Source organism: Anopheles marshallii, chromosome 3 (genome assembly GCF_943734725.1).
Source record: "Anopheles marshallii chromosome 3, idAnoMarsDA_429_01, whole genome shotgun sequence".
Lineage (NCBI taxonomy): Eukaryota > Metazoa > Arthropoda > Insecta > Diptera > Culicidae > Anopheles > Anopheles marshallii.
In genome coordinates this window covers 76,157,150-76,182,519 of record NC_071327.1, presented here as the reverse complement: position 1 = coordinate 76,182,519, position 25,370 = coordinate 76,157,150, and the positions used below count along the sequence as shown (strand labels likewise).

The following is a 25,370-nucleotide window of genomic DNA, read 5'->3' as shown; positions in this document are numbered from 1 at the left end:
TGTTCTGTTGTATCATCTTCTTTCTAATTTTCTTTTGTTTTTTTTTCTCTCGTTTTCTACTTCGTGTTCTATGTTCTTTCTCTGCCTATTACGTTCGTATTGACACGCTTACCGTTGTGTTTCTTTCCGTATTTTTTTTTCGTATTATTATTTCGTGTTTTATAAAATCCTTCCATCCTAGTTGGTTTCCTACTTCATTTACCATCATCTCATCTGATGTTGTTAAGTGTTGTTTTTATTCTTCGTTTTTTGTTTATTATTGTTTGCTTTTTGGTTGAGTTTCCCGTTTTTCGCTATTTTAAAGATCGTTTTCCGGTTTTGCTTCTGTTCTCTACATACCCACTATTGGGTTTTTAATGTTTTCGCTAGAACCTTATCAACACAGTTTACTTGCTAAAACAAAAACCCATTTATAAGTTCACTTCAAATAATGGTACAACGGAAAAACCAAAATATTACACATAAACTGTTTCCTTTTCGACTGTCCTTTTTTTTTGTTTTGCTTGACAGTTTCTCTTTTATGCAAACGTACTCTATTTGGTTTTTTCTTCTCCATTTCGTTACGTTGTAAAATGGGGGAGTGACTTTTCTATTTCTAGCGAATTTTGTATGTGTGTGTTTGTCTGTTCGGTTTATATGTTCATATTTTTCTGTTGTTATTTTCTTCTACACGTACATACGCACACTCGGTTGCGTTACTGGTTTGGTAGCTTATACGTTTAGATGCAGGTAAATTGTTCGAATACCTACCTTTTATTGTGGTTGTGCTGCTGTTTGCTATACATGTTTTGTATACATGTTGGACTTGTTATTTAATTATCATATTGTGTTATTGCATGTTTCATTATCCGATTCATCGTTTTATTTATCATTTTATTTGCATAGGCTTTCTTTTATATACTTTTTAGCCCTCTGGCGCTCACGCACTCTCTTTTCTTTTTCTATTTCTTCTATTTCATTGTTTGTTTTGTCTCTTTGGGATTGCGTTATATTTTCATCGTTTTGTTGATTGTATGTACTATGAAAACAATGTTCCTGTTATGATATATACCGTCGAATATGTTTTGTTTTTTTTTTTAACTTTTGCTATTGGTGGATGCCTTTATACGTTTTCGTGGGGTTTTTGTTTAACTGTTTTCATCTTTTCGTTTTCATTCTGTTTTGTGTGCTGCTTTGCATTACATATGGTAAATGGTTGTATGTTCAACGGTTTTTCCTATGCTGCAGCTGCAGTTACTGGTGATAATGTAATGTCGCTACTGCATGTCTCTGCATATCAGTTTTTTCTCTATTATCTCGTTTCCTTTCAGCTTGTGTATGCTCCCTCGTTCGTTTGCATTTGCTTATGATTTGGGGGAATTAATAATAATGCATCGACTGACGTTTACTCACAGTTTCATTGCATCTTCCGCACTAGTGATAGAAAAAATAGAAATCTTATAAATAGGCTATCAATCTTAAACCGTTCCCGTGTTTCATTTGGTTGTTGTTCGGGAAGAGATGGTGCCGTGTCAGCAGTTCAATGTTTCACACTACGCTCACTTACTACTGACTGATTGATGTAGAAAAAATGGTTCGTTCTCAGTGTGCTGTCGTTATTTATCATCGTTTGGTTATTTTTTTTCCTTTTGTTCCTTCTCCATCCCTTTCCGGTATCGTAATCATAAATCCCCTGCCGTACAACAACACGATTAAACTTTTGACTAAATTTTGTAGGATAATTTTGATGCATCACCGTTAACTAAAACTGTTCAAACGACTGTGGCCACAGGGCACGTTTGATCGACCGTTTTCGTCACATTCAATATGTAGCTTGGATGAACTTATTTTTCACATTATTCCATTCAGCTGGCTCGCTTGTTAGGTTCGTGTTGCGCCATTCCTTTCTATACTTTTCTTTACCTTCCGCACATCTGCTTGAAGCCTCTTGTAACATTCTTTGTGTGTCCGTGTGCGTAGATGTCGTGTCTGAAGGTGTTCGATTATGTTTGATACACAAAAGTATGATAGAAACCCGTTAAAACTGATTCACATTTGCTAGGCCCTCGATATAAATATGTAAGTAGAGACTAAGTACTGGATTTCGGTTCCGATTCCCGCTAAACGTGGGAACCAATGGGACTGAAACGACCTGCCCATTATCCTATCGTGTAAATAAAACTGATCGAAAGTATACCTTTGTACGCGTGTTGAGACTTTTCTGTGTGCGCGCGTGTAAGTGTGTGTGTGTGTGTGCATTTTGCACGTAATACTAAATACAATAAACAGCTTTAACGACCAGAATAAACTATCGGCATCGACTGCTACGGGTTAACAAGCGAATAGGAATAAATAAACTGTTTCACCTCACTCTCACAACAGGAGCATATAAATTCGTGTGACTAGACGAAAGTTACTAGCGGAAAAAAAACAAACAAACAATTCATACTACATTAGGTAATAGGTAAAACATAACCCATCTATGTATCGTTGTGTGTTAGGCGGGTGTCGTGTGTCACATTGCGTTTTTGTGCAACATTCCGTTGCGCTACCCTTGGTTTCCTTGCTTTCTCACCTTTCATTGTCGTGTATGCATTAAAAACGAAACAATACGCTAATAAAAAAAAGCATAACACGAGAGAAAACGTAAGTAGAAACACAAAACGATGCTACTAATTCTTACACCCCTTTTTTGCTTCGTACACATTTTGTGGCGAAACCTCTGGTTGCTTTTCTGGGTGACATTTTTACTTCTCTTTTCCGCACAAAACACCATGCGCCTCCATATCGGCCATGCGGGGGTTTGTGCTTGTGTTGTCTGCTGATTCAGCTGGTTTTTCTGCCGTTTCCGCTCTTTCATATTGAATTAGTTTTTCATTAGATAACGAACAATTATAGCGGCTAGTGTTACAGGGACGTGAAAATGTAGCAAGTGTAGCTTTTCTTTCTTTTGGTTTTGTTTTTCCCTTTTTGCGTTCTTTCTGACTGATTGTTTGGTACTTCATTGCCATTCTTCGCCATCTCTCTCACAATACGCAACATTCCCACGATACATACCGCACGGACGCTTGTGAATGTTTGTGTGATCCTTTTGTTGTTATTGTTGTGCGTAACAATTTGAATGTTGACGTTTAAAAAAAAACTCCTCACTCCCCTTTACCAGGGTTCTCTGTTCTGTTTGTTGTGCCGTCCCGACAACTTTGTCCACATCGCCGGGAACGCAATGTCGCACGTCTTACCTACCCCTTGTGGATTGCTTTTGCTCTTTTGCATCGATCAAAAGGTCCTTGCTGCACCTTTCAAATTTGCTTGCTGCACACACATTCCTTTCCTCTCTGGCCGATGTCGAAAAAACACATGTTGCGTAGTGGCGCCGTTTTAAGCATTGTTTGGCAAATAAATATCATTGGTTTTTGGGGAGGGTTTTGATGAACCAGCAGCTGGAACAAACCGGAAAAGCAAATAACTCGTACACAGCTAAACAGTGACCCATCTGACCGACGGCCACCCTGGTAGAACAACTTGTTGACGGTGGCAAATAAGTAGCAACGGTGGTGATGCAAAGCGCCCCCACGCTGGGAGGTGAGGAACAGAAAACTCGCTAACAGCACGACGGAACGGCTCACACACGGTGACCGCGCATCGGCCTAATTGCTCGGACTTTCTGCCGTCGAACCGGACGCGGACACTCCCTCTGGAATTTGGGCCAACGTTTTAAACTGAGGAGAGTTTATAAATCTGCAACGGCACGTGAAATTGGTGAGCGTTAGTTTCAGTTTGATGGTGTATTGCTTGCTCCCAGCCAAACCAAGCTTCTTACCTCGGGTACGAATCTCTATGCATAAGTGTATAAATTTGTAGTTGAGCTTCGTCGAACGTGTGCGGCGTTGGTTCCACCATATTTCTATTAACTATTTCCCTTACACGCGAGTCTAACGATACCTGCGGGGAGTGTTTTGAATATGTCAAAGCAAATTGCACAGTAATTACGAGTCGCCCACTACCTCTTCCCATTTCCAGCGATATTCGCTTACCTCTTTCGGCGATAAAATCGAGATATAGTCTTCATAAATAAACCTAGCTTTCTCCTCTATCGCTTCCGGGTTCGTCTCCTTTTTCAGCTCTTCGCAGGCCAGCCAGAAGAGTATGTTTTCCTCGCTGTACTCGCAGCGCAGAAATTCCCGGAACGCTTTCCGCCCGCTGGGGCTTCGCATTAGTTTGTCGAAGCTTTTGCCCCAGCTGCGTATCTCCTCTAGCGTTGGTCTGAAACGAAAGTGGCAAAAGTTAAACGTAGGGTAATGAAATGTGACCGTTTACCGGCGAGGCGAGCGTTCGGTTTGTTCGATTTTAATTAATCACTACATGTGTACATGCATGATCGGGCAAAGAGGCCCTGGAATGGAGTGTAAACAAATCGGTGTAAGTAAATGGGTGAGGAAATGGTTGAAACACAAAATTACGAATGAAGCCATTTTTAATTGCACGTGGGAGAGATATGACTGAAATATTATAATATGAAATTAGCAAGAGAAAGAAATAATAAAAAGCAACATAAAAGTAGAGAAAGGGACCAACAAAACAAAAAAAAAGTAAGTCCGTAAATAAATACATAAATACATAACTTTATAATAAATAAATAACAAATCAAACAAGAAAAACAACGAATCAATCAATTAGTCTAGAGATAAATAAATAATTAGAAAGTAAGTAAACAAGGCAAGTAATACAAACATACACAACGAAATCAATGAACGGAGTAACTAGAGGAACAAATATACGCTTTACTACGCTTGAATAGTAAGCAAGAGTGGAAAGTGTTCGGCAAAATTCATACGGGCGCAAGGAAACTACTCACTGTTCACCATCGAATAGGGTATCGGAACTAGCTTGGTCTTTTTTCGTAGGCCCATTGTCTTCTGCATTTTTTATAGCCAAACTGGAAATAGAAAAAGAAAAACACACACACAATGTCGGATTAGCGTTAGATTGTAAATTGCACTGGGAAAGTTAAAAAGGCAGGTCCTCTTCGGTTCGGTGAATGTGGATACCAACTCGTCGACAGTGATTGATCGCTTGCTATTGAACCTCTATGCATAACAAGCGTTTTATAAGAGCAGACGAAAGGATTATCACATATTGTTTTACTATTTTTTTTAACTTAACAGCATACAGTCTCAAACGGAAACAGTCCAGCACACCCAAACCAGCTTGGTAATAAATTATGAAATGTGACAAAACACTTCCGCTTCGGGGTTGTTCGGGGCCCGCCGGTACAATAATTTTCCGGTTCGCAAAACGGGGCAGCTTGAATTAATCAATGGATGCGATCGGTCGGCTCATGTCATCTGCACCGCACCCGTTCACGTGTGTCCTGCTCGTTATGCTTGCGCTATATAAAATTTATGAACAGCTTCCCTACGCTGGCCGGGTGGCAAAACAAAATATGGAAATGGATATCCACAAAAAGGCACCGAAAGCACCGGCACACAATGCCGAACACCTGCTGGAGAAGAGCAACCAAAGGAAACACTAAGCTCGCCCCACTAGCTCTACTGTCCTCGAATATTTATCAATGACATTCCATCTTCCTTCCTGCCGAGGCGCCTTCTTCTCGCCGTGCGTCCGCAAACCTAGTGCCCTAGCAGCAAGACGACGCCAATGGTAGCGTCCTCACAGCAGAAGAAAAATAAAAGAAGGGATGAATGGGCTCTTTCTTGCACGTGATCGAGCGAAGCGCCCCTGTACAGTGGGGTGAAACTGAAGACGCAAGCAATGCAATCTTTTATGTGCTATTTTTTATTCAACAGCACCGGGAATGAAAGATTTGTCACGTAGGGTTATTATTGAATTTATGCTACCACACTCGTCGGCTAAATTTAACGAAACCTTGCGTCACCGGCGACCTTTCCCGCGAGGATGCGAAACACGAGGTGTGGTGTGTGGCGATGTTCGTTTGTTATGCTTCGGAAAAGCACTTGTTTTGGTATTGGAAGCGATGATAGACGGGTTTTGTGAGCGAAAGGTGTCGGAGGCATTGCCGTAGATTTTAGCTGTAAACTGGGTTCGGTGGAGTATTTTATTGAACGTCACTAAAAGTTGCAAAACGCGTCAGTAAATCCTCATTATAGAAAGGTTTGTTTCCATGCGTAGCAATTTCCGAAATTGGTTTTTGTTTTGTTTTGTTCTGGTGTTTTACGATTATACCAAACTACTAATATAAGGGCATATTTTACTTCTAATGGTGTGAATTGACGAATTACTTACGATTGCCCTAATTTTCTATAATTTAATATAAGTAGTGATTAGAGAAGTGAATTGGAAACAAGACGAGATAGAAGACGAATATCGTTTTTGTAAGATACGATATCTGAAAGTATTGGGAACAATTGGGACAATATAAATGGTAAATTATGTGCTCAAAATATTCCTCGAGCAAAACAACAATCAATAGAGTTAAACAGATCCTTCGACATGACCTTATGATGTGATCTGCATCGAAAGATCGCAAGAGTTTTTCGGAACAATGCTGTAGTTCTGGAACACGATCAAGAAGATCAAGATTATGAGAAGACCTGGGAATCCTACGCATCAACCGAAGAGCGTTGGCAACTGACGCGTTTTAGCAATAATTATTTCCTTGTTTGCTTATGGGCAACGAAACCACAGTCAAACTGAGCTCCGAGTAGCTGCCAAGGCCACTTCAAGCAGATTTACTTCTACATAAAGCAAGTTGTAACTAACCAAGTGTGGTCAAACAACCATGGTGATGGATGAAGGAAACAGTTTATTGAGAAGAGGTTACTATCTTCAATAGAGCTACACAAAAGATCGAAAGAGCTAAGAGTTGTCATCCTTGTACACCAAATCTCGAAGAAATCATCAAGAAGAAGAGATTGAATAAATGTCCTAAATAAAGGCATTACAGATACAGCTAAGATACAGCAAAGATACAGCTCAACGGAAGGCGTTAAGGAGAAAGCCTCACAATAAACACAACATGTACGATACAAATGTTGAACATCTAAGTTCTGTACCATTAATTGCATGTTTTTTTTCAAATTCTAAACTATATTGCCTCCGTTGAACCCAACTTGACATTCGAATCCTCACATTCCAAAGGACACCCTTCCTTTGACATTTGAGCGAGAATTAAATCAACAACAATTAAGAAAACACTTTGAAAGGACACCACTTAAATTAACATTCTACGCGTTCTACTAACGCCATTAACATTTCCCCCTTCCCCCCTCCTGCTTCTTATACCTCGCTTTCGTTCGTCTTACCCCTTTCGAATTTTTCCAATCGCCAACCGCCATTTTTCGGCCATACCGGAATGGATGGATGAGCGCGTTACGCGATACGGTCGCACTAAAAACCCTGCTGAATCACCTGGAAGCCCACTGTGGGCCACCACTGTTGTTTACTGTGTGTGTGTGTGTGTGTGGGAGTGTGTTGAGTGTGGCACACAAAATGGCTAGCGCCAGTTGTGTATTGGGACAGTGCAAACACTTCTTGACCTTCTCAGCCTTGGTTGAAGTTTTGTCACTTTTCCGCGCTTCCCGGTTTGCGCGGGCATTCACCGGAGCGGTACCACCGGCGGAGTTGCTCCCAGCTACACCCACCCGTCAACGGCACACCTTCAGCACACACTCACGGACAACACGGTGTGCCGTTCTATTGTTTCGACATGTTTGCGTAGCACTTAAGGTTTTGTCTTTCCACCCCTTATTGCGTCCAACCGGTCGCCGGTGCGTTGCACACCCAGTGACATCCGAGAAACGGTACCGGAATCGCGGGTTAGCTACGTGGGTTTGTACGCGGAAATCTTAATCGCACTCGAGGGGGCACACTTTGCCGTCGTTTGTTATGTTCGCTGTTTGAAGTTTTAGTTCACTGTTTTGCGCGTAGCTTCTGCTCACGGGGGTTTGAGATGGGCCTTGATGGTTCCATTGTCTTGGGGGTTTCGTTTCACGATTCACGCATCACTTACGGAGAAAGTCTTGTACAATAAAATTATATTACAAGTTGTCAAACATAATTTGATCACGAATAAAATAATGTAATAGTCTCGTAAAAATTAGAATCAACAACAAATGCCCGACGATAGACGATCTATCTCTTGACCGGACCAAATCGGTACGTTCAAAATATTGTTTACCGTTCCACAGGCTCTAATCTTCTCCAAACCCCTCCCCCCCTACACTAATCCTCGATTGTACGAGCATGAGCGACGTCCGACCAATCTCTAACGGCAACACTCTTGTGCATGAATAAAATTAGCCAAACAGAATGCTGCTGCCTAATCAACACTGCCACGGCCAGTTTGCCGCACGGTGGAACGTTGGAGCGAAACAGGAAACGTGTGCTGCATGTATTAGTGACAATTTAATGATTGTCTACAAAGGCAACTTCCGGTCCGGATACTCTGCGGAGCGTTCGCATGTGTGACATGAGTACAGGTTGCCTCCACCTTAGAACACTCCTTTTCAAGTATGATCACTTTCAGTTCACTTATCCATATTGCTTGGAGGACGCTCGTCGACAGTGTGCGACAAATTGTGCGCAAATTCGGCAAAAAGTATGCTTATAAGTATGTATAGTATTAAAATAAGTTTTGCTAATACTAATTGGTTCCTTCTGTGAAACTCCTGTTAGTAGTTATTATCGGTCAAGAAGCGAGTAATAAAGGTGAGTGAGTGACATTTTAATACACACTGTATTCTACGTCAAACTGCTAAGCGATGACAAGCTATTCAAGGTTTTTTTTCAGAGCTGCTTGTTATCACTGAGCCATCGAGATTCTCTCATACACCACTGACACCGACAAGGACACTTATTGAATCATCCTTTCCTAACCGATCGGAGAGCATCTCGCATCCACCGAATTTTTTCCCCATTTCCATCGCTTTCCACCCCCAGTTGTCCCTTCGGTTCACCCGATACGAGAATCGGGCGCATCATATTTGAGGTTAATTACTTTGATGATGGGTTTTCCCCGGATGGCGTTGATGATGTCAGTTTCGTACGCTTCGCTGCACGCTGCTGTCAGCTGGGGGCGAATGGGCACGAGGAGGTGGGCAAACACGCGGACTGGATGCAGCCAGCACCACGTTGTGGCAAATCTTGAACGACGTCCGGCAGCAACAGTGGTTATTAGCAGTTGGCCACAAATGTGTGCACATTATTTTGGGGACGCGTTACGGGGCAGGGCGACCACTGCACGGTTGGTCAAGTTTTGTAAAGAGCGGGGCCAGATGGTATTTTTTTGGTTCGTTGTTTTGCTGTCGGGACCGCCCTTTTCCGGCACCGGTGTTGGTGATAATAAAGTTTTAATGGGTTTGTTTTGATGGAAGTGCCAATGGGTTATGGGAGAGGGATAGACACTGGCCAGTACATGGTGTGTATGGTCACTCGCCGTACGGGAGAGATGGTATGGCAGTACAGTGATGCCATAAAACGCGATCTTATGCATGGTGTAAAACTATTGCCATTGATCCTACACGTTATGTAAATGGTGTTGCTTTAAATACTTGTAATTTAAAGTTACACATGGGAGGTTTATTAAGTTTAATTTACGCCGGGATATTGAAACCTCATATGGGTAGCGTCACAGCATCCTCTAGAAAAACGCATCCAAGATAAGATATGAAATCTAAATTGGATCAATCTTCGACATCAATCAAAGGCCATTGAGATGAAACTGAGATGAAGAATGTACCTTAAGGGAAGACATGAGCGGAAACGCTGAAAATCCGGTACTTCACGAGCCCAGATCTTAAAAACTTCATATTTTGGTGCTTTAAAGGCAAATTAACCAAATCCTTCAGGTTTTTTGAGAAATTTTGGATTGCTGGTTGTAACTGTCATTTTAACTGGTCTGTCGGTTCACATAAATGTTTGAGCTTCTGCTTCAATAACAGTTCTACCGTAGATGCATGACTTTCATAAATCTATTCTAGAGTACAAACTTCAACCAATGTTACAACATGATTGAGCTGTTCAAATTTAGTTTTTAAAGCAATTCACAATCCTATACCGCTTTAAACGCTTAGTAATTGTAGTTTTCATTGATGGCGGTAGTTGACTTAGGTTTTTCAGCGAACTAATCACTTTAATTAAGTTTTAACTCTGTATTTCTCCTTATTTCATGTTGTTCACACTGTTCTATAAATAATTAAGCCTCCAGAAATCGATTTTATTTAAATAAACTGGATAATTTAGTATATAGTATATACTTTTAGTATATTCGTACTATAACTTTCGTCCAACAAAAATATTCAAAATATTTTTTTCCATCACCATCAGAAGAGTTCAACAAATTATTCATGATACCTACGATAGCTTTGAACTGTTATACCATTACATAAACTGTTATACCAAACTGTCAAAATGTGTTTATAGAACTGTAAAATGTTATAACACAAAAATGAAATAAGGATTACTTCAACGGGCAGCCCATAGTTGTGAAATCGTAGCAAACATAAAATATTCATTATGACACAGAACGAAATGGTGATGGAAAACGTACTACCCTTTCGCACTAGATAAGATGAAAGCAATGGCAAAATCAACCAGCTTCAATGATTCTTATCCACCCGAGACGCAACAAAAAAAGACAATCAAATCCACTCGGCATTCAATGGCAACGAGTTGTGCTACCCTGCCGTCACCGTTCCGTTCAATTTGTATCAATTTTCCTTCGGAACCCACCGGATCGATGGTGGCGTACCCGGATTGTTGAACGTGAGTGGCCGGACTAGAACACCCACTCAGCAGCCCCCCTCGAGCAGAGTCAGTGTCTTACGGTTTGGGACGAATTTGGACAAGGATCGCACGGCACGGCCGTCAGTGGAGTAAAAGCCCCCTTCACTCTACAAGAATCAATCGGTTACCTAAATGCGGGGCCGCATTATCGGTAACAGACTTTTTTATGTATGCGACCAATGTCACAAACGGTTCAGACCGTCCCGATGTGGGGGGGTTTTGTATACGGATGTTTGAATTTTTCATCAACGAGCAGCACTAAAAAAACTGCAACAGCCCGAAGCGTGGAAAACGGTCGTATTGAAGGTTGTTTTCCTGAGGGTTCGATACTGAACGCCCGGTACGATTCAGGTTTCTTCATCTGGCAAAGCCATCCCGTGCCTTCATTATTGTTTGACCAATGGGAAAGGATTGTTCCTTCTTCATGGTTCATACCATAAAACTACTTGTAACTCAAACACACACACCGACCGCTGTGTGCGCTTTCCTGCGGGTATGCAAACGAATTACCTTTCCGGGAGGAAGCAAAAACCAACAACAATGGCTACACCGCAAAACAAAGGGCAAATGTGGCACCACCTTCTTGCGTTTGTGCCCAACGGTCCCAACGGGTGGGGCCGACGACCGGAACCGACCGGCGGAAAACTCTCGCTTCCGGTGTTGAAGTTTTCATTTGTTGTTTTATTCATTTTGTTGCTGCCTTCAAGTAGCGGTGTTGTTATTATTGTGCCGCACGGGGGAGTGTGCAAGTTTCGCTTTGCAGTGCCTTTGCGCTTCCTTGACCCAGAACGCACCACCGGTACGGCCGGCAGTCACCCGTGGTGGCACTTTTGCAGAAAAAAACATACACACATACGGCAACAATCCCAGTCCGTTTCGCCGTACGGCCCTCGGAGGTTTCTGGAGGTTGTTGAATCTATTTGCACTGGGTTAGTCTTTATTTAGCTGAATAAACAATTGTCCTTAGGGCAGGTTAAGTGCATTGAAGCGTGGCAGCCAATTCCTATCGCTAATGTCCTTTTGTTGCCGCGTGCTACGCTTTGTCCTACACGTTGCCCGTGTGCATGGTGTGGAAATTGAGTGGAAATGGTTCCTTCCTTGCCGTTGTTGGCGGGAATTATCCTTCTGCTGCTGCTGCAACCAAACAAGGGGTTACGGTGAGACGTGCCTCTTTTCATTTCAAAAGAAATATAGCACACATACACACGGGTCCCGGGTACGCTTCAACTCCAACCCATCGCCGGTTGGCATAACAGAACAAAGTAAAATGGGCGCGGGAAGGGTTGGTACGCGAAACAAAAACAGGAACATTGCGATTCGTCGGACATGAAAGTGGTTTAAAAGCGTCATTACAATGCCCTGCAGCTCTTGAAACTGAACACTTTGGCTCGGTTTAATTAATGGTTGATGTTGAAGGTAATGGTTTAGCGATGGTGTGTGAGCAACAAAAAAAAAATGGCGATGGGTTGTAAAGCTTAAATTTTCCACCGGGGAGCCCTCCGGGTGGTTGTAACCTTTGGCATAATCAATTCGTTCGTAGTAGTGCCTTGTTGTTGTCCATAAGGTGGAACGTAAAAATATCGTATGCAATTTTAATGAAGCAGTATGATAAATTTTTGTCGCAAAGCTTTGGTGCCGTGACCAGGATCCTGAAGAAGAATATTGCAATTTTGATACTTTTTTTAATGAAATAATGGTCTGTGTGGAATTGATATATTCAAAAAACACGTTGATTAACCAGAAAAGTTAAATGTGTTTTTGGTCTAATATTTTTCTGTGAGGACAATAGGGCAGTGAACAAAAACATTGTGAAAACACTTTGTAGCTGTGCTTTGAACTTTTTGGTAGTAAAAATAAACCACACATCCTTACGGTGGCAGCTATTTTTGCACTCGCATATAGCTCATTTATGCGCCAAACCATACATGCCACGTCGTTACACAGGACATCCGAGTTTCATCGTAAAGTCCCTTCTCAAGCACATCCTTATCAGCGTTCCATACCACACCAGTCCTAAACACCCACACGATCTACACTCCCAATAAAGGGCATTCGCATGGGTAGCAATTTTCCACCCACAGTCAATTATTTAAAGCGCTTTTCAATCCAGTCATTCAACCGTCCACAGCGAACCGAACCAACCCTTAAGCAGCACTATTGGGGGGAATAAAAGTGGAATGTGCTGATGAGGTGCCAACTTGGTTTTGTATGTGTGGCAACATCAAAATAGAAACATGTTAAAGACGGTTACGAAAAAAATGGCCTTTTCGGGCACCTTCTGCTACTACCGGGGGTGGTCCCTGCTATGCAAGAAGGTTGTTTTTTTTTTCTCTCGCTCGTTTGTGTGTGTTTGTTACCAATGGTTGTTTATTTCGCAACGAACAACAAAGGAAAACCAGCACCATAATGTTTGTCATCGTTGGTCTCATCACCAGCGGCATCAACAGCATAATAACGGAGCCTTCTTTCATCAATCAACCACGGAGCGGTTCCAAATCGACAACCTGATGAGCAGCGGACGATATAAAGCGTTTCGTTGCGCGTTTACCGGACAGCAGGAGGACCCACGGCTGGAATCGTCTTAAGAAATGCTTCAGAGACCATTAGAATCGCGTCAGTGAGTCAACGAAAATATCCTTACTGGCACTCGTGCTCTGCCGAAGACTCCAATTTAGCTTTTCGTGGGGCTCGTTTCACGCAATGCTTCTTTGCGCTGATTTGCGATATTTTTTTTAAATTTCCCCGTCCCTCCAAAACAAACATGGAGCAAGATGAGAGAGAAACCCCACTTAAGCTCAGAAAAGTGAAAATAAATAAAAATAGCAATATGGCCCGCAGCCCTGCACGGTTCCAGCAGGGTCGATTTGCAAAATGGCTCCGAACGTTTAACGCCCACGGTGAATCAATCGAGTACGGAACGAAGCCCGCTGGGAAGCCACAAACCACGGGTACTCGGATTCAACCTTACGGAAGAATGACAATTCCTGCTCGTAGCTAATCGCGATCGTACGTGCCAGCTTTGGCTCGCTGCAAAGCCAACCAACGGAGCCAATCCCTCTCGGTTGGTCTCGGTCGGTGAAAAATAAAGCCCCTTTTTTCCGAATCCATTCACTCGCAATCTCGTCTAGCGGCACTTTGAAATGGGTTGGCCGTACACGGTGTGTGGTTTGCTTTGGCCGGCCCGAACGGATTGATCTATTTTTCCTTCCATTGCTGCTTCATTTTGCTATGGGGTCGCATCAGTGTCAGTCATCTCGATAACCACACACACACACACACACACACACGGTTCGTTGAAGGGGGTCCGCGCCTTTGAGTGCGCTGTGTGCACCACACGGAATGGGCTATGATGCCCCGCACGTCCTTCGGGAAATTCATGTTCAAGTGTGCGGCAATGTGGCCCTGTTGTGGTTGTTACTGGACACATGATTTAGGTTAGGGAGATTGAGATGTACGAGAACGCCGAACCCGAAGCGCATTCGCTGACAGGTTCGACAGAAGCATTTTTATATAAACTAGCTAATCTTTGGGTATTGCGTGAATTCAAATGGAAAAAGAGATTTACGTTTATTTTAAGATCATTCATCAGATATATGAAAGCATGAAAACATCCACATCTTCAAATAGCCCTGGGCTTATGGATACCCCTTCATCAGTTTAGTTAAGATTTGAACTCAAGCCAGACGTGTTAATTGAATCGTGCAATAACGATTTTACTATTTCGCCACCATAAAGCGCCTGTCTAATAAATCGATAAAATGCAGCCAGGATCTAGCAGCTATACGCCACCACGACAAGACAAATCGTGCAGGGCGTATATAAAGTGATATTATATGTTCAATTTATTTACTATCCTTACGTGATGAAATGAGAATAAATCCGAGAAGGAAACTAAAGAAAACTGAAAGCTTTCCCGTATCGGACCCATCCATACCAATCAACTCGAAGGGCAGGTCAGCGGCATTGCAAAGACCTTCCTAGTACTCTCTCTCTTTCTCTCTCTCTATTTTCCACACACACACACACTCTCTTTCTCGCCTTCTGTTCGGTCCTTCCAGCCTGTAGACGATGCGGAACGATGAGATTTTAAAATTAATTTTTAATTGAATTGCACTTCCTGCGCTACGGCCAATGCTGTGATTTCTCGGCAAACGGCAGCATCCTCGTGCATGAGTCGGCCACAAGCAAGACAGGTGTTAGTAACAACGTATCAGCAGGGCGACAACTTCATTCGCAGTCAAGGGTCTACTGCAGACGACTTGGGTGAGGAGGAAGGGAGGGGGGAGAACAGTTGCATTCCAGCAAAATGGGTCATTTATTAACACTTCAAAAGCCGGCAGCACGGCCGGTCGGACAGGGTGGCAGAAATGATAGTATTTAATTCAATTCAGCTTTAAACATTGTCCACACGGACGGGATGGATGGTTAGACCCGGAGACCCCCCCCTACTCCCCTTGCTGCCTTGACACATTGAGCGCCGTTCCAATGTATGGCACTTGGAGCTGTTCGCACAGACGGTTCACGTACGGAGGGCAAATGTAATTAGCATCCGACAGTTCATACCGACACCGAAACACCGTAGCTCCTTTCGCCTGTATCGCCCGTAGCCCCTTTTATCATGTGCACGTGTATGGGCCGGAGTGTTAGGATGGATTAGCATTGGGACGCCTTTTCAATCAGTCACTGTCGGGTAAAGTTAGACACCTTTTCTACCGGGGGCTTAGGGGCGATATTAATCCCTTACTGTTCGCATGAAGGCTTAAGCATTAATTGTAGCCAACATGTGTGTGTGTTGAACGGGATGAATTAATTCAGCTTGAAAATATGCTCCTGGAAACGAAGTCTTTGCGTGAAGACTTCGACTCGAAGCGTCAATCCGTTGGACCTTGGAGCCATCTTTCAAAGACTTAAGATACAGACGCCATTGGTTACGGTTAAGGATAATACATTGGGCGTATTACGTCCGTCCCATTAATTACCATTCTTTGCATTCAATGTAGAGAGCTTAGCAATTGTTAACTGCTTTGTGGCTGAACCTATGGAACAGATCTTCGGAAGGGTTGTTTCTTGATTTATTTATAGGTTAACGCCATGTTTAAACGTAACACGTAACCGTTTTATGTTGTCCTTCGCAAGAAGATACCATACCACTATCACACTTGCAAATCAACAGGAAGCTGTTACACTTCACCGTCTATGATGTGCAGTGGGCACAAAAAAAAGCTTTCCAAAGATGCAGATAAAGCACACTGTTCATGCAAATGATGCTATTCATCTATGCTGCTTGACAAACGATGCAACAAAACTGAATACTAAGCAGTAATAAACACTTGGTTGCGTATCTTTTTTTTGCTCGTCTCGCCTGCATCTACTTTGTTCTCGTGACAAATGAACGACACAAAATTGCAACATCAATGGAAACGCCGACCCGTGCCAATCATCTTATTTACATCCAGAACTGTATTTTAAATGCAGGGTGTGACAAATTGAACGCAAGCACTGGGTAATGAATGCAATAATGCATTTAGCAAACATCACACTATTAGCCATTTTAGTTGACGTCGCTCAAGGATATTCATTATGCAGTTGCTTAAGCTGTTCTGCAATACAAACGCTATCAAATATTAAAACATAATCCGAACGCTGCGCAATTGGATATAAAATTATAATAAAGTTGAAAAACTGCCGGAAAAGTTCAGTAAATTTAATGTCAAGTAAATTACATATTAAAAGTCATTGCAAGATATTGCCCGTTTTCTTCGGTGAGCTTTGCAATAACTTAAAAGCACTGCCTTTTGGCAATGGCACAAAAACTCGTTAATGCTTCAATAAAGCGGCGCACGGTACGATGCATTCTCACTATCTGTGCCACCAGTGCTCCGTTCCATTCGTGCCAATGAATGATGTCACGTTGGACTGTTCTTGACCTTTATGTATTTTTTTTCTGCAAAATTCTTTTTTTTTGCCAATGTGAAACACGGTGAGAAAAAACAAAACAAATCAAGGAAAAAAAAGGGCAAAACCAGAAGATTATGGGCGGCCTTTAGTGTTTTCCGTTTTGTTGCTGCAGCATGCTGTTTGTACCGGTTTTGTTTGCTGACTAGTTTGTTTGTGGATGGAATTGGGTTGATGTTTTTTTTTTTGCTTGTGTTTTGCACTTTGTGTACATTCACCATTCTCAAGGTCCGTGGATAGTTTTCCTTCCGTTGAGCTTCTTTTTCTATTTTCTTCGTTTTCTCTTTCCTTTTTGCTTGGAAAGGATGACCACCAAGAGGAGGTTACTTTTCTTAGAAAAGATGACGCAAAGGGAATCGAAAACTGCTGCCATTTGGTAACGCGACCAACCCATTAGAGAAAACATTAAATGCTTTCCACTAACAATCTCCACTTCTTGTGTTGCACAGTGCTGGCATTGTACGTAATGCCGCACTGCCCACTTTTGTTTGTTTCGTAAATTGGGGGGAAAAGGCGTCGTGAAGCAATGGAAAAAAAGGAAAACAACAAAACAGAAAGGTAGAGAGTGAGAAAAAATGGGGTACCAACACCAACAAAAAAGGGAAACCTTTACATTACAACGCTTAATTCATCGTTCTAGCGAGCATTACGAAAAATCGTCATCATCGTTAGCGCTCAAACCTGCCGCTGGCGCCACGCAAACGTAGGGCTGTGAATTGTGTCTTCCCTGCTTCCTCCGCTTGTTCCTCACCACCACTGCCCATGCACCAGGCGCCATGTCCATGTGTGCATTGGGAAACGCTTAAATGCGGTGATATAAAATGAGCGGCGATGAGGGCAGCACATTAATATCACGGTCTCACGGTTGCGATAGTGAGATGACGACGCTCCAAATGAAGCAAAACAACAACAAATCATGCACACAAACAGACCAAATATCGCAACGGAAGCACAATCGCAACACAATCGTAACGGCACACAATCGATAAAATATCGTTATGAACAGCGGTAGATGACGATTGGCGTCCGAAAAACTGTCACCATTCAAGGTTTTTATGACAGATGTTCGTGTTCCGTTTACCTTTTTCCTTGCTCACGCCCTTGCTCCGCCAGTGCCTGGAAGAAGATTCCATGCACCAGGCGTAACACGCACATTTTATTTTCATGATTTACTTTCGAGTTTTTTGGCGAATTTTTGGTGGACGGGTTTTGTTCTGTTTGTGTTCCTCTTCTGTTTGTGATTGCGTTTATTCGCAATCAATAGAACACGACAATAGAATTGAGGATAGGATTAATGGTTTTATTTCAAATAAAAACTCCAAACAGACTATAAAAATCTGGTTTGCCCATTTTTATATCATTTTTAGATCAATTTAGGATAGGAAAATTTGTTTAAACTGGCGATGATCAGGCATCGGATTCAGATGCCGCATTCCGAATCGGATTGATTCTTTTAATTCAATTAACTATTCTGAAAAGACTATTCTAAACGTACACGACTCCTCGAAGATTGATGAATACTCGACGTTTAATTAATCTTCAACAATTAATGAGGCATCATATGTTTTTGAGCTTATATTGATTCTTGAAACTTCAAAGATTCAAGAAACTTTCAAGAAAACACATTTTCAATACAAAAAATCTATTTCGAAAAACATAAGGATGTGTTAAGGATTCATCAATCTTTGAGAATCCAAGAATGTTTATGGATCTTCTTGGATCCTTAAACAACACTCTACATGTGATTGAGCTTTATTATAATATACGCAACAAATGAACAAATGGCAAACGAACTCATCAAAATGCTCGGATGCCTTGTGCAATGAAATAGAAAAAGAAAAAAAGGCATGGAAAATATTTCCAATATTTCTTACTCATTCAAAGAATATCCTCAGCAGCGCATCAGCTACAGTTTGCAAAACAAGCTACCACATGTGCGATTGAATGGCATAGAAATCGCATTCGAACATATGGCCATCCCATCCGAGGTGCATTAAACTAGACCTCGAAAATGAGTATATATTTAGTGCGCCAACTTCTCGCCCACCCGCCATCATCTATCGCACGTGGAATCACGAAAAGTGCACCTACATGCATACCGATCCCGATGCATGCGACTGCAAGCGCATGTGGCGTACTGGAGTGGTTGTTTTGCAGCGAGCTGCACATGTGGTGTTGTACGATAAAATTAGAAGAAACAAGAAACGGGCCGGTACCCGCACCCTAACGTTGACTTCCGGCTGATTGACGATCATGGCACTAGCGTACGTACGTGATGGTTGGTGTTAGGCAAGGTTACCATCCCCGATGCACTACTTGTTGATTAGTTGCATGTGTTGCACGAGTCCATTGCTGTTTTTCTTGCACCGAGGTAGGTCGTACAGTAGAAACTTGTGAACAATGTTCGACTCGGGGCCTTGCCTTGGCCCACAGCTGGCAATGGCTGCCTGGTGGTGTGGCAAACGACACTTGCCTTAATCGATTATGTCACCCGGTGCTTCGATGACATGTTTGGAAGTGATGCAAAAACAAAAAAACCAACCCCAAGTCCACCATTCCCGGGTGCGGAAACCTTTCAAATGCTACCGGACGCAAGGCAGTTGAAAAATTAACCACTGTAACTATCGTCCCTCCAGCCACAATGGGCGCTAAATGAGGGAAGGCGCATCAACATTCCCTACCGTCCGGTGGCACGGTGCTGTAGATATGGAGGGGGAATTTTCAAACAGCTCAATCACAGTGATTGATTTGAGCAAACGGAAACGGTGATTGAAAGTCGCGATGATAGCTGCAAGATTGGTTTACGCTGCACATGACGTCCCAAACGGTCGCGTTGATATCGCGTTGGGCTCATAAAACTATGAAAAAAAAGGATTTATTGGAGGGGTTTTTTTTGTATTCTCACACACACACACACACGATGTGCGTGTGTGCGCGCGCCTTTGAGACATCATGAAGAAGCGAGATTATTCGTTTCCACGGGACGTCATTTCAATTTGCTCATAAAACAGACCTGCCAGACTAGGCTATTTATATGGCGTACCGTCATAAAAGTTTGGAGTTTGTGGCATGGTAAAGTAGTTTCAGTAACATACACACACAGTGAAGCATACCCAATAAAGAATAGTTTTATTCTATGCACTTCAAAGCGTGTTTTAAACAATAAAGTGTAAAACTTTACAATGGCAACGTTAACAACCAGGCGCCTCCATGAAAAATAAATGTATTTAGCGTAGGGTGTAACGTGTGGTAGTTAAGTGTATTAGCTTTATAGTCTTTTTTTGTATAATGAGTATGAATTTAACAATTTCTTGGTTTTGTAGCTATATAAACCAAACCAAATAATCTAATATTTGCATTTCTTGTAAATGACCAGGCGTCTCCATTACTAAACATTTTAATTCCTCGGTAAACGATCAGGCGTCTCCTTCATGATTCATTTAACGGAAAACCCATCACCACAAAGCAACGATTAATCCCATTTCCACCGCAAACCACGTATCGCACATTCCAAATGGTTGCTGTTAATGATTGAAATGTTAAACTTAATCAAAATCACATTACACATCACTTCGTCGCTCGTCTAGATATCTAATCGCAACCAGGGTGAAATGAAGGTAGAAAGGAAACAAGAAAGTATGTTTGTAAACCACCTCTATTTGTTTCCATCGCACCCCGGTTAACGGCATCCCGGAATCAAGACGCGAACACACGCCCCACACTTGCAATGGCCGCATTCCGGCGGGCAGCGTTTGTAACCCAATTGATCTTTTACTTCGCAGGAAAGGTTGCTCAAGCACGATACATCCAGCAATAAACATTATCACGATCAATCTCACCCTGACCTGCGCCTGGCGATCGTGTGTGGCTGTGTGCGTGTGGGAGTGTGTGCAAAAAAGATTTCGTGATCGATAGAACGCGATCGCAATGAGTTTTGCGCGTGATGGGGCGTAGTTTCGAATGCTAACGTTCTATTGCTGCCTCCCGTTCAGTGTGCAAACCAAAGCGTACGTAGATGAACGCGGAAGCGTAGCCGTGTAACACATTTTCCGAGTACGGGAGCACACACTTTCCCGCAAAATAAAAAAACACTTTCCCGCAAAATATTGCTCTGTGCCTGAGCATACGGGCACGTAAGGTTTTGTGTGTTTTCCTTCTTTTTGTTCGGTAAAATTTCACTCCGATCATAACGATCTTTCGTAAAGCGTACTTCATGCGATTTCATACATTTAACGAACCACAACTACTAACACACGGTCGGTGTTAGATGGGGAAACATGATCGATGCTGTAGGTGTGCGCGTTGATTTATTTGCTTTTCGCGTTAGAAATATACGGAAACGGTTGTATCACCCAAAATAAACCACTTTGGAATTGGTTAAAATCTTCTTCCACACGATCATTACAAAAGACACACGTGCAGCACTTTGTGGCGTGGTGGTTGATGTGTATTAACAATTAAGGGAATTTGATTCAAGCTCATTCTCAACATTTATCACAAGCACTTTAACCAAATGCACAGATTAATCAGTTATAATATCCGCACGGTGATCAACCATTCAATAGGATTTTGTTTGCACCAAACTTCACAATTAATAATATTTGCCAAATTAAGTGCCAGTTAATTGGACAACGCTTTACTTCTTTGCAGTTACATGAGTCACTGAGCTCCAAGACAACGAGTATGGAGTATCGAACGATCGACTTTCACACGTTGGGCCAAACACACAGACCCTTGCGAGTGTCTAGAAGGACAAGCAAACCGAGAACCGCACGCTTAGAACGGTAACAAGCGAATGAAACCGTCGGCTGACAGGCGCGCACGCCAAACCTAAACCCAACACGACACCATCTGTCCCGATCCCTACGGTACGCGTACGGGTGTCGTCCAGTCCGAAGAACCTGCGGGTTCAGTGCGCGCCTGCCTGCCAGCCTGTCTGCCGTGCGGAGACGGGTTGATGGATTTTTGTTTACATTTTTACATCTTCACCCAACAACGCCACAGCCCCCTGGTGACGGGTTTGCGCAGCACCGTGCGGGTGGTAAAGTGTGCCATCGCATATCTTCCTCTTCCTCGAAAAAAAAAAAACCCAGTGTTGGTGCGAACTGTGGTCTCGCATGCAGCGTTGTCTGTTAAGGGTGGCGCGCGATACCACGCGCGAAAGGAATGGAGCGCGACACAGACCACGCCGTACACGTCATCGACGAGGGCCGCGCTGGCCGGGCGCGGAACAGAGACAGCACGAGCAACGCAAGCTGCTGGAGCAAAACATCAGGGAAGAGTGAAAGTTTCGTTCAGTTTCGGTTCATTCCAAACCCGCTCGAAACGGACCCAGGTCCAGGAGGGGACAGCTTAACGAAACGCCTGCTAGTACGCGCAGGAACTGCTGGGGTTGTAACATCGGATTGAACGCACACAGTGGCAGCGAACGATGGTTGCACGTGTATCGGTGCGATCGGTATACGTTCCGACTGTATTTTGATCAGGGAACGGAGAAAGAGCGCGAAAATGTACCAACTCTTAGCGGTTGGTCCTCACTACCACTGGGTCCACCTGCTCTGCTAGGTTAGCCCCCGGGGAGATTTAGTAACGTACACACATACACTCATACACGCTCTCCTTACTCTCTTTCGGTTGGAGCGAGTGGGGTAAAATCACTCATACAGGTGTGTAATTTTATTATCAATAGTTTGAAGGTTTGGCTAGCGAAATATTAATATAAGCGAGTTGGTTGAGTAGCAATCTTTTGATGAAGAGAATCGGTTGAGTGGAGAAGAGATACGTTCAATAAATTGTTAGGAACGATATGAGCAAACCAGAGTAAGGCTGAGCAATCGTGAAGATTAGATGAGAATGGTGGATTATTTATAATTTAATTCAACTAAAATTATTCCTATGTATATGTTATGGGAAAAATGGAATTAATTCAATCTGTCACAAATTTCAAATAATATTCATTTAGTCGAGACAAAAATACTCGAACCTGCATTCCCATTTGCATTGGCTTATTTTCACTCTCATTGGGAAAACACAGACATTCCTTACATTTAAAGAGACTGAGAGAGAGAGAGAGAGAGCCCAGAATAAAATTATATTTTCGGGTGGAACGGAGCGAAAGAGACCACCGCATGTGGGTGAGCGAGCCGGCGGACAAGCATGCGTTTGTCATCTAGCACCATGGCATGACACTCGCAAATCGGCGAAGAGTATTTGCAGCAAGATCAAGAAGAAAGCATCCATTCATTCATTCATACAATACCCTGCACTGGCAGAGCACAACCCCTGTAATTCGCACACACACCCTCCCCCACCGCGTTCCTTCTCCACGCAAGTCCATTCGCTTCGTACGCACACACTTGGCCCTCCCGAAAATCTCATCTCCTTACGCGCACGGGAAGGATCTCGTGGCCAATTTTACCCAATTTTCCGATCGCACACTCGCACAACAGGAAGTCCATCTTATCTGTACTGGCACTGTGCGCTTTGTTGTTGTTGGCCCGTTGCTTCTTTGCACGGTGGTTGGTATTTTGTTGCTGTTTTTGGCACTATTCACGCCTATATATGAATGGTTTGGTTCGTAAATTTCATTGATAATTATCGCTCTTACAGCGGTGCGGTAAATCGTCCGGAACGTGCCGTTTTTTTTGCCGCAGCCGAGAAGATGTTATTGGAGAAAATGGACCATTTTTATTTTCGTACTACCGTTGAATGAATGAATAATAGGTTTTATTAATGAGATTTTGAATGTCGTGTTTCAAGGAGGTATTTTAACATTAAAATATGTAATATACATATTTTTCCAACGAAAATGGGTTTTGGATAACTAAATATAGACAACTGTCGCTGTTTGGGTTATGTCTAATTCTTTTTCCTCTTATGTTTTTAGCTTTAAGACCTTCACCACCTTTAAGACCTTCACCACCACCAACAGTTCACCTGAATAAGTTTCATCACATAATCGGGTAGTTAGTCTTTTACATCCAGAGAACTCTCTAGATGAAATTTAATATCAATTAGTATTGCGCTTCTGAGAAGAGCCATTCATAAGTATCTTTAGTGCGGATTCATTCAAAATAGGAATCAACTCCCGATAAATTCATTAATCCTCAGAGCGAATGGCGGGTCAAGCCGCTTAATGTCTTAAACGAAATGACAGTTGAGATCCAACTTCGGCAATAAGTGAAGATGAGGTCGGGATTCATGATTCATGAATCTTTGAAATAGAGGTTTAGATTCATTCATTCGGATTCATGAATCGGAATCAGATTCACCCAACACTAGTATCACTGTAACTAAAACCACCGACCCTATTTTACACAATTCCATGTCCAAACAAAATATAAACGGCAACAGACGAAAGACATATTTCGGAAAAAAACTTTTCCAAATAGTAATGATCCTTCTCTCATTCGCTCCTGTGTAACGATCAAACCAATTATGGTTCCGATACGTCCTTGAAGCAGTACTAAAAATAGATAGCTTCCTAAAACAAAAAAAAACGAAAATGTATCCGCTCTATATGTTCCTATTTCATCACAATATTTATGGATCATATGTTATGCTTCACCAGCATAAGCGGACTGCTGTTATCGGTGGCTCCAGGTCGAGGCCAGGCATCGTTCGATACACCAGGACGGTAGTCAATCTATTGTGCGTACCTTTTACGACATAGCACCGCTGATTTAGCACCCAACGGAGCGATGGGTGGCTAATTTTTTCATAAATATATTCATTACCATTACCGCTACAGGGTGGGTGCTGTTCTCGAGGGTTCGTTTATGCCGAACTCGGTGGTTAGATTGGGCTAAATTATAGAACTCTCTATAGGCTATCAGCATCAAAGCTGGAAGTTTCATTCAAAGGGCTTTTCCAGGGTTTTATCAAAGTTTCGAGGATATATCTTTGTTTGGTACCTTCAGACTCATATAGTTGTTTGCTGGACGATCACAGGGAGTGGTTTTATAGCTCGAAGGAATCACACTAGTTCAATAACACTTACCATTTAGCCCTGTGCGTGGTGGAGATGATGATAGTTTAGTCGTTGCAGTATTTGTTGTATTCATTCGAATTTGTCCCATACCATCCGATAGTGTAACGAAGGAACAGGGCAGAGAAGAAATAGAAAGAAAAGCCACAATGTTATGTTAAAAGTAAAGTTGAGTTGATGTTGGCTGCATCTTACCAGGAGCAGGAACAGCAGCAGCACCAGCAGAAACAGCACGGTTTCTGCGATGGCGCTCGCTGTAACGGCACGACATTGTTGCTTGATTCTTGCGCCCCACTCAAAGACGAATTAAGTGGACCACTCTGAACGGTAGAGCCCATGCCCCGGAGTCTACACCCCGCCGGCAGTCCGTCTACGCTGCAGGACATTCTGGAACGAAGGAAACATCGTCAAACACACGGAAACCGTACATTTACACGTGTTCCATCCCGGATGGTGAGATTTGCCCCTTTTTTTGTATGGTTCGTGATTTTCTTCTTCTTCTTCTTCTTCTTGGGTTAAACCCCAGGCCAATGATCTCTTGATACCTACCCAATCTTGAAGAAGCGATGGAAGTTGTTTTGCGTGTCAAACAACTTCAGCTTATGAGCGTATCGTTAGCGAGACAGGGCTGACACCGGTCGCCCTTCGTACCACAAGCGCCATCGCCCACACGAACCACACCAGG

The 25,370-nt window shown here is 42.7% G+C and overlaps 1 protein-coding gene across 1 annotated transcript; it reads right to left on the bottom strand.

Moving 5' to 3' along the window:
* Window positions 1-3,626: 3,626 nt before the first annotated feature.
* Window positions 3,627-25,071, bottom strand: LOC128714079 (regulator of G-protein signaling 17). The gene is made up of 6 exons (XM_053808954.1): window positions 24,881-25,071; window positions 24,698-24,706; window positions 4,835-4,915; window positions 4,014-4,242; window positions 3,800-3,921; window positions 3,627-3,717 (listed from the first exon to the last, which is right to left on the bottom strand). The coding sequence occupies exons 1-6, from the start codon at window positions 25,069-25,071 to the stop codon at window positions 3,627-3,629; spliced, it is 723 nt and encodes a 240-aa protein (XP_053664929.1).
* Window positions 25,072-25,370: the final 299 nt, after the last annotated feature.